Genomic DNA, 11,241 nt, shown 5'->3' on the forward strand with positions numbered 1-11,241 from the left:
AATTTACGTAAAGCTCACTTGAACAATGGATGTAGTTAACTTATTTTTTTTTCAAGCTGGTTGCTATAATTATTAAAACATTAAAATAATTCTGCCCTAAATTACATCGTGCCTTTGGCGTTTCTTATATGTCGGACATGGGTCTATTATGTATATTTAGTATGAATATCATATTTATTGATAAGGTAAATCTTAGAAAACATTTACGCAAGTATGTGGTAATGGGAGATCATTCTCAAAAGAAGAAAAAAAACCTCTTCATGATGGCTGGTAAATTTATTTACAAATAATATGGCACAGTTTTATTATATAAATGAGGTGAAACGCCTACATAAGTAAACTTATATTAGAAGTCAAACACTGATTTGAGTCTACTGAACACTTTATTTTATTTTTACAAATTACAAAAGTTTCTCCTTCTTAGGGCATTTTAAAACGTATGTTTCATTCACACATTCGTTTGAAAATGCCCTAACAAGGAGAAACAATTGTCACGAAATTTTTGTTTTTATATTTTCTATATTATATTTATATATTAGTAAAGACAAAATAAAGTGTTCAGTAGACTCAAATCAGTGTTTGATTTCTAATATTATAAGTTTAAATATGGAGTTCTACAAAATAAACACCAAATCAATCAATCAATATCTACATAAGTATCTGAAAGCAATACGAACAAAAAAATGTAATTCATACATATTTTTAAAAACTCACGTAACAGTACTTTAGGTACACGTAAAATGTAAAGCATAGTCCGTTTTAATTTTTGACACACCTTATCAAGCCTCGTTTTATAATTCGTGTTCTTGGTTAGTTTTCCTATATTTCATAAATTTTTTTAAAATTTTATTTTTTGGATTTCTAACGAAGTAAATAAACGCAAACGGTTTAATGGTTGAGGCGAAAAAATGAAAGAAACTTAGAGTAAAGGAAACAAATGGTGGAGCGTGCGAATTGTTTAAAGGAGGAGTTTTAAAGCGGTTCCAGTCCTCTTCTTCTCCCGCGAGAAGGAGGTGGGTACACGCCAAGATGGAGCGAGGTGCACTCAGCACCAAATATAGGCAGCACAGAAATAGAGACAGTCGAAGAACAGACATCGAGTCATTGCAGTCTTCCTTCGTCGCAATTATTCGACGAAGTTTATACATTATCAGCAAGCCGCACACCGTAAACACCACAACGGGTATCAGAACTTGAAAGATGGAAAGCAATATTCGCATGCTTGTCAAGTAGTCACTATCGGCGAATGCGCAGATACTAAGACCCGATCTCGTGTCAATCGTTGTAGACAGAGCGAATTCTGGAACGCTCAGCGACGCGGACAAGATCCAAACGAGAATGGCGGGAATTATTACAGGAATCTTCGGCGACTCGTTCCCTCCAGCATCAGCGGACTTCGTGGGCGACGAAGACTCACTCCTCGATACGAGGCTGTGCCTCGAAGACTTCATCTCCGTAATATCTTCCAACAACTCTTCTTCCCCGTCTCTCTTTCCCGTCCTCAGCGCGAGGTTGGCGCTGGCGATGGAGTGGAAACAGAGGATGATGAGGAAATAGACGGCCAGAGTTCCGGCGAACACCTCGAACCCCAGGTAAACGGAACACATTTCAGAGCCGAAGACCCAGGATGAGAAGTTGTTGGTCAGCATCTCGGGGACTGACACGATGGTCAGTAACAGTATATCAGATGTTGCCATCTGCACCAGCAAGGAGCTAAGACCTGAAAAATAACAGTAAAATCAAAAACATATTGTATTATAAATTTCGTTTTTATAAAAAGTTTTTTGAGAATGTAAGTTAAGAATGAAACAATCATCTATGTCAAACAAGGGTTCAGTTACTTTCATCATCAGTGGCGCTATCGCTCTAATGTCACTTTCCACATTATCCAGCCATCTTAATTTTGGCCTGCCTCTGCTTCGTCTGCCTTCCGAAGTGGTATTATAAAGAATCTTTTTTGGGGTGCGGTTATCATTCATTCTGTACACATGGCCCAACCATTGTAATCTTCTTATGTTGAAGAATTGTGCAATGTTTGGTTTGCCATACAGTGCCTCTAATTCACGATTAAACCGTCTCCTCCACACTCCGTTTTGGTTGACAGCACCAAATATCCATCAGTTACTTTACAACGGATAAAATAATTGAAGAAATATGGATGTTTAAACAGGCAGAATGGTGAATGTTATACAGCCGGTAAAGTGGTTTAAACCAGCCAATGACAGGTTATTTTGATTTAAATTTTATTTGTTTTACACGAATATTACAAAATAGAAAATCTTAATTCAAATATATACAAATAATTTAAAAAAACCAATAGAATTAGGTATATATATAAATAGCACAAAGGTATACATTATATCCATATAATATTATTTTAAAGTAAAAGAACAGTGTAACGAAAAAATTCCTCAATGACGTGAAAAATATCAATGTTCAAAGCAATGTTTTCCAACATAGATGTAGTACCGCCAACAGGCATAACCATTGGCAGGTTGGTCCTGTGTATTGGAATGTGGAACGGTCGATGTTGACTCTGTCTAAGGTAATTATCCTGAACGTAGAAGCTAATAATTAGTTTCAGGGTTGTCGACAGTACCGTGCAACAATCGAAAGAAATGCGTAGTTAGATACACATCCCTTGTGGTATTTAAAGTGCTGTAACCAAGCATACCCTGGAGAAACTCAATGGAATAAAGCAATGGATAATATCCGCACGAAAGAAAGAAAGAAAAGAAATCGAAGATTTTTTTTCTGAACCCTCTCCACCATAATGGTCCCCAAATCGAGCCACTCTCAAGTCTACTTCGCACCGAATTCTCAGTACTTTTGTACTACCAAGAACCCTGGCAGTACGCAGGACGAATTCTAACATATTTAAACTACTGCGATCTATTACGATCTGATTATGAAATGTCAGAAAACTCACAAAAGTAATGCCCAGATCTTTAACCTTCGAAGTTTGCATAAGATTCTCGCCATTCATTTTGCAGCGGAAAAAAACATTTTTTCATATTATCTTCTCAATTTTTTTTTGTTGATAAAATCATTAATGGTTCCGTTATCCACACCCAATTGTGCATGGTCACAATGGCACTTCAATCACATTGTATCAGCGGTCATTGGTATTGTAAGGTACATAAAGGTAAAATAATCAGTTTCACTTTTCAGACGCCAGTCCAAGGACTATAAAATGTCGCAGTCAAAAGCCATATTTCGTTTGATCCCGCTGGGAATCGAACCCGGACCCAAGGCATGGTTGGCAAATATATTAACCTAACCATGAGACGGACTAATCTCCACTCGATTTTCCTCTCGAGGATTTTTAACTGATAGTCTCCGTCGAGTCGGAAACACTATCTGGGCCCCGACTACAATTGAAAGTTAACATTTATCTTCAATTTTATCTACAAAGTAAAATCAAGTTTTCTGTATGAAAAGCAGAATATGCATACATTTTTTTTTTTCTAAACATGTTTAATTATAGGTTACCGACGAAGATACTTTAAATGTTCATGCAAATATACTAATTTCCGTACACAAATATCGGTTTTTCTTTATAGACAGTCGAAGATAACTCTGTTTACTTCCCATTGTAATCGGGACCCTGGTTACATACAGAATTGTATTTTTTTTTTATAATTACTCTGACTTTACACGAGAAAAACACAGGTACAAAAAAACAATGTCAATCTAGAGTTATTGAGTTATAGTTGTATACATATTTTTTTATTTTTTTTTAAATAAATATTTGCGTTCTTATAATTTACACAAATATTTAATTTTCAAGGCCATTTTCAACGAGTTGTAAATAACTCACTATTAGAAAATGGGAATCAAGTTGGGGTAGATTGGGATTCGAACCACGGATCCGTGAGTCCGAGACACTAGCCACGGGACCACAACCCAATTCTATATTTGGCTTATTAAAGAATAATAATAAATGATAAATTGAGTAATTATACTAACCTAATGAGTCGAAATGTGCAAAAAAATATATTTACAATGAAGTTCACTTTAACGTTCAATCGAAATATCGATTGAAAATTCAAATGACTTTTTGTATCATAAATTATTCATGGAAAAGGGATAAAAACGTAGGAAATAATATTATGTAAAATATAGGTATAGGTTGCTATTAGGTATTATTGTATGTTATTTCCTAAAATTATATTTATTAAAAAAATCTTACCGCTGGCATTTTTTTTCAGAAAACTCTCGATAACAAACAAATTAGACACTACACCAATTCCGTTTACGCATATTAAATATGAAATAAGAGCTTTAGTTGGAACTTGCGGAAATCCGGTGGGAGAAAGCTCTATGTGAAAATCCGTAACGTTTAAACCCAAGTCACTTTTGTTATATTCGGAAAAAGTACCGAGTAATACCTCGTCGGAATTCGGAGAAGAAAAGTTAGCGATCGAAGATTGATTAAGGGTATCCATAATTAGGATTGTAATTTAGATACATTGTGCCATGGCGCGGGACTCGTGATGAATGTAGAGGTATCGAGACTAGTGACACACCAAGAACATGACTTTGTCAGACTGTCTGAGGAGTACCTCTCCCCCTCTGCCTCTCCTGCCATCCTTTACCAGCACATGGTCATGTTTCGTTTCTTCCTTTTTTATATCACTCCTCTCTCCCGTTTCGGCAGCAGCTGTAGACGCCATAAATCCGGGAACACTTTATACACGTTATCGGACATAAAGGGTGTTTACACAGCTGATTGTTACTATCATTCTCTTGTGAGAGAATGCGATACACTGGCTCTGGCATCTTGTAGAAGATTATTGCCCCCATTCTCAGTTCAGAGGAATATTTCTGATTCACACGCGTTATAAATGGAATATATTGCGACCAGCATTGACCGTAGGTACTGCTTGCTCATTTTACAACATACATGTACGCATAAAAAAAATAATTATGAATTTTTCATACGAAATTCCACAAAGGATATTTTGAAATAAATATTTATTTTAAAGTGAAGAACCGTCTATACACTGCAAACTTGTTCATATAAAAAACTGTTTACTTCTTGGAGAGAAAATTCAAGATCAGAAGACAATCAGAAAACTTTTCTAGTCATTTCTAAGTACCTTTACATTGACTAAAATAAATTATTTTTACGTATTTTTATATTTGTTTATATATTACAAAAGTACAAAGAACAGAAAAAATAGTAACATATTCCGAACTCCTTGAGACCAAAAGTCCGGTGTTAAGTTGAAATTCAACATAACGGAAAGTAGAAGCATACATATTATTTTAAAACAAAAATTATAAAATAAATACTAATTTCATATAACGATCTGTACAACCCGCAGCATTTTGCGGAAACCATATTATGATTGATGATAAATAAATAAATTTATGTAATGTCTCGCTAATGTTTAAAATACTATTCTTAACTCTTTGGTTTAAATAAATCTGTAGCTCCAATTCATATAGTAAAATTATACCGAGTATTTTTTTAAATCCAACAATCTGGACAGTGAAATGGAATTAGATGATTTTTCATTCAAATTTGCCATGTTGTAACATATCTATATATTTAGGAATGGCATTAGACACGAAATAAAATAATATTATAATCAATTCATATTTTCACTCTCCTGAAAACTACAAAAATCAAGTAACGCCCCAATGCCTCTGACCCAAAGAAATATTGGCAATAACTCTTCTGTATTTTGTTACAAACATTACAACAACCGTGCATGTGGCTGTAAAACACGATGTATAATAATAATAAATAAAATAAAACAAATTGTGGGCGTCGTTTAAACGTCTACTTGTAACTATGGCACTCTTTTGATATTGTATACTCTAATCTCGTGTCTATACGCTACATGTATAGCTAACTACAGTGTAAAAGGAATTCAACGAGAATCATTCAACAAGCGTCTCAAAACTCAAAGAAGATTAAAAGTTTACCGACGGTTATTTTGGTATTCATACATCACACCGAGTACATATTCCTTCAAGACTATCTACAAGCTACCTTGGTACTTGGTAGGAACACTTGAGAATATTTTAAATTGTCATATTGTACGCATAGAGATAAAAATTGAAACAACCCACGGTAACGGCCATACCGACGAACTATGTTTTAAATTATAATGAGTTTTTTTAAAAACTGACATATTTTACCATGAAATACCGTAAAAACATAAACCGTAATAGCGGAAAAAATGAAATGTTTTATCGTGTGACAATGATAGTAAAATCATAGTGAAGTAGGTAGGTATATTATAATATGTGCATTCTAAATAGTAGTATTATTAATAAAAGTAGATAATACTACTACTGTACTTTGATAACCGTGTATCAGTGGCGAATGGTGATTTTATTTACAGGTAAGCTATAAAAAAATAATATATTTGTACCTACATGGAAGGTACATAATATAATGAAAGTAATATATACTATAAACTGATATTTTTCTGTGGTTCTGTGTGATACAACAACTCTCATCCATAAAATCAACTCAAACGAGGTAACTATGTCATAAATTATATTATATAGATATATGATCCATTACTTTCATATATAACTCATTAAAAAATAATAGAACTATGAATTCAGTCGATATTAGGTATTCAATTGAAATGTCAACTGGCCGGCTAAAAACGGCCGCTTCGAGCGCCATATGTCCTGCAATATGACGCATAAAAGTAATTATGGTCTTATGTCAAAAGTACCATCTCAAAGAAAAATAGCCTTTCTGAAATAATGTTTGAAATACTATTTTCTAAATCAAAAGTAATCTGTAAGTTTTATCTAGGAGAAAAAACCCGCACTGGGAAAAAATAAACTGGAATAATTGGCTAGTTTCTTGGCTCACCGCAGGCGCTGGGCGCGCTTTCTTAATATTAATATTTATATTAGGATAAAAATACAAACGGTGTAAATGATTAAAAATAAATGGTAATTATTTATTTGTTTTTCTGTAAATAAAGTAACAGTAAAACATTATTATGGTTAGTCAAATACAATGGTAAGCTGCGCATAATCGCTTCTATACACAGTTCGCCCTTGCCGTGTATATGGTTAGTGGAATATATTATTATGTATTTGTGGGGTTGTGGTTTAGTGACTGGTGTCGCGAACTCACGGATTAGGTCCAAAGTTCCAACCCCGCTTAACCAACTTGATGATTATTTTTTAATAGTGATATTTACAACTCGTTGATTATTTTTTAATAGTGATATTTACAACTCGTTGAAAATGCCCCCCAAAATTTAAATATATTGGTAAATTATATGAAGGCAGAAATTTATTTAAAAACAAAATATACGTATTACAAATTATACATAAATAACTCATCATTTTGCCAAATTTGTTTTCGCCACTATGTGCCATTGAACTGGTTTGAAACTGATTTCTTTTCACCTTAGAAAATCGTGGGAACTGATAAAGAAACTTTCGAATATCCCCAAATAACACTCGAGTAACGTTAATATAATCAGTTACCTAAATCTTAATACTTCTACATTCGCGCACAATCGAGTGCGTGCTGCGTGAGGAAAATGTTATAGGCATCAAGATATTACTTATTTAAAACAATATTCATAATTGCTGCCCATTGTTTTATTATGAAGTATTTATTGTTTGACGAAAGGTGTCCAGTATTTTAAATAAAATGTATTGACAAGTCACGTCCTTAAATACAATGTTCATACCTAACTGACAAATTTAGTGACTTCAAATATAGGTAGGTACTATGAAAAAAAATAAAACAAGTACATACTTGCATCAAAAAGTTGATTTTTAATATTCCTGAAATAAAATATAATATACTAGCTGACCCGACATACGTTGTCCTGCCTGAACGTTGGCTTGCCTTGGAAAAATACTTTTTATTGATAAGTAGGTACCTAGGTACTTATTTAAGTTGTTTGTGATTAAATTCAAAAACTAAAAAATGCTGATATTCAAATATTAAATTTAAGGAGGTACTTGTTTATTATTGAATTCCAAAACATTAAATAAATATTTTTTCAAATATGGCATTCTTTTTGTAAACGTCCAACTCCGGTCTTCTCACCCACAGAGGGGTGTACTTATGTAGGAATACGATTTTTAAAAATGTATTGAATTTAATATTATAAAAAATCCAGTAAACATAAATAAATGGGTATAAATTATAAGGAATTTAAGGAAAGAATCTGATTGAGATCCATAAAAAACAAATGCTGTTTTAAACATTCAAAAACAAACTTTTTTTATACGCAAAAAAACAAAATCTTTCCATTTTTTTGTCAATGCATTCTCCTCGATACAACCCTGGTAGGTCGATGAATAAAACATTTATGCTCTTTACTTATTTTTTACACATTAGATTGAAGATTTTAATATCAGCGCAAAGATTTATATTTTTCTGAAAACAGCACGTAAATCGGTTAAGCCGTTAAGGAGGAGTACGGTGACATCACACGTCTAGAGGAATTATATATATAAAGATAGCCTATAATAAATAAGTTACATAATACTACAGTTAAATAAATATATAACAATTTATTTTCTACACATCTTTTAGGAATGATTTGAGACATAAGACATTACATACTTGTATACCCGTATTATAGATTGGAAGTTGTAATGTTTTATTCGTATGTATTTCATAAAACTTTGACCATGAATCGCAATTAAAGTTTTAACAATGAATTAATATAATTGTACCAATTAAAACTAGGACAACATGCCCAAAAAATCGTGCAGTGTTTAGAAAATAACCATCATCATTTCATTTCCGCACCTAATGGTGCATAGAGCACTGCATTGGTACACCAATCGCAGTGTATATTGATCATTTTTGCTACATGAAGGTAAGATGATCAATCTTACGCTTCAGGTACTAGTCCAGGGACTATGAAATGTTCTATTGTGAAAACACACTTTTAAGTAAATATTTCATATCAACCATGTCGAACCCGAGACCTCTGGCATGGTAGGCAAACGCGCTGACCATTACACCACGAGACCGACAGTTATTTTTTTCTAAAACGCTACGAAAAGTTTTAGCCGATGTATAAAAAACTGTCACGGAAATACTATTATTAAAATTTATCTAATTATTTATTACGGCCTGTATTGCTGTAATCTGTAGTTAACTTTATGGTCAATAAATAAAAATATAGTGGCTTTTCAGGTTATTACTTTAAGATAAATAAATATATTTATATTTTTTTTCTTTATGTTCAATTTATATGTTAAAGGTAATTTATGCAGTTTTTGTAAAATATATAAATTTAAATAAAATGCCTCATTATTTCAACTGTCTTTTTTCCTCACTTAGCATCCAAAAAATTCTCATGATCCGAACGGGGGGACCAAACGACCCCAGCGCCTACTTGTATATGGCGTCAGGAGAATAAAACGTTGGAATTGTTTATGACCGTGCAATAATTTATTCATGTTTTCGCGTACACATATTTTACTCATTCATGTATTTTATTCATTTTTGTTAGTTTACCAAATGCAAATGTACATAAAGTGAAATTGACCCTTTTTTAATTTACGTATTTTTTTTGTTTTAATATTTTAAAAATAAACTATTTTAAAATTTCCAAACAAAAACATGAAAATGCTTCTTTCTATTATTTTCACGATTACAAAAAATATAGGGCAAATAGCATTAAAAATACTCGAGTTATCGAATTAAAATCGTTCTATGGGGGATTCGAATCCCCCCTTCGGTCCGGCTAGGTTAAATAAACATGACTTATATTAAAGAGACTGGGAACGCCAATTATTTGAATAGGGAAACATGACGTTTTTTTCCAATTTTAAATTAATAAGGGTCTATAAAATACTGTCGAGTAAAAAAATAATATTTTTTACAATAAAAAAAATGTAATATACATGAAGGTAGATGTAGGTAGCAGTAAATTTTGAACTATGTTTGTGACAGTTTAAATTTAAGTAGAACGTCGTCACAAATCTTGACGTCACAAAAGCCATACATGTCGCGTATTTGTAGGGACATATTTTTTAATAATTTATTTTTCAATGTTATGTATGAAAACATTTCTCCACAATTTCCATATTGATTTTAAAAACACAATTAATATTTCTTAATTCATTTAATATATTTTTATCGGTATTCGTCGTATGTGATATTTAACTATAAGTGTGTGATAGGAAGGAATGGAGACGTTTGGAAGAGGCCTTTATCCAGCAGTGGAGAGAATAAGGCCGAAGAAGAAGATATTCCTTATTTCAGATTTTGAACAAATCTGAAAAAAATTAAAAAATTTAAACAAATTAAAAAAACAGTTTCAAACAATTTTGAACAAATTTTTGATTTGAACATTTCATTTTTGTATGTTATTCGAAATGATTTTATTTCACTGCCACTTTGTGGTTATAGCTCGGGTATCGACCCGAAATACATACACCTACCGAAATGAAAAATGCGAATAATTTAGTGTTATCATGTACTGTCATTATTTTTTATGTGAATGTTAAGTAATTGAAGTCACTTACCTAAATATGAGGGCTCAATAAACTAACCATTTTGTTTTTAGATATTAATACAATATTTATCTTCCGACACAAGGTATGAATATGCATTAAAATAGACGAAAACATATAATTTAAAACGGTGGAGCAAAATAGAAATACCCACAAAAAAACTCTGTTAGTATACCTCAATGGTTATTTTGATGTGAATAAAGCATAGGTAATCCGTTTTTGGTTTCAATTGTTTTTATTCGCATTATTTTACTAGTGCAGTTAGAAAAAAACCATCGGAAAAATTATCGTTACCATAATTATTATTTTATCCGGAAACAATGGTACATAGGGCACTGCATTAGTTCTCCGATTGCATTTGTAATGCATTTATTTTTAAATAATTAAATAAAGTTGTAGAAAAAAAATTTGAACACCTAGTTATGACTTAATTAATAAACAACATACTCGTATATACAAAAATAATTTCAAAATCTAAATATTGTTGTAAAACCCGCTTTCCGATGACACTCTATTTACCTATATGGATGTTTGTTTTTAACAAAAACCATCCCCACGAAACGATGCGATAGACCCAGCATCCCTAATCTCTTTTATCAATTCATTAAGGGAGAGTGGCCTACGAAATTCTAAAATGTGATATTTTGATGGAATATTTAAGTAGTAGTAATATGTAGTAGTCCTGGCCAAATTTAAAAAATATTTCGTCAAAATTTGAAAAACTTTTTTTTAGGGCTCAGTATCTTTTGTTTTTTTATTCTT

The 11,241-nt window shown here is 32.2% G+C and overlaps 1 protein-coding gene across 1 annotated transcript; it reads right to left on the minus strand.

Annotated features, from left to right (window-relative positions):
• Positions 1-257: 257 nt before the first annotated feature.
• On the minus strand, positions 258-4,834 carry LOC148280163 (uncharacterized). The gene is made up of 2 exons (XM_088228875.1): positions 4,193-4,834; positions 258-1,720 (listed from the first exon to the last, which is right to left on the minus strand). The coding sequence occupies exons 1-2, from the start codon at positions 4,446-4,448 to the stop codon at positions 792-794; spliced, it is 1,185 nt and encodes a 394-aa protein (XP_088085001.1). The 5' UTR covers positions 4,449-4,834; the 3' UTR covers positions 258-791.
• Positions 4,835-11,241: the final 6,407 nt, after the last annotated feature.

Source organism: Micrasema longulum, unplaced genomic scaffold (genome assembly GCF_059751315.1).
Source record: "Micrasema longulum isolate JH-2025_06_02 unplaced genomic scaffold, ASM5975131v1 h1tg000611l, whole genome shotgun sequence".
NCBI classification, from domain to species: Eukaryota; Metazoa; Arthropoda; class Insecta; order Trichoptera; family Brachycentridae; genus Micrasema; species Micrasema longulum.

Bases quoted from the DNA above. Each gene is read 5' to 3' on its own strand.
- LOC148280163 (XM_088228875.1), bottom strand. From the start codon at position 4,448: ATGGATACCCTTAATCAATCTTCGATCGCTAACTTTTCTTCTCCGAAT. The intron at 1,721-4,192 runs GTAAGATTTTTT...GTTATTTTTCAG, and splicing joins TCTGAAAAAAAATGCCAGCG to GTCTTAGCTCCTTGCTGGTG.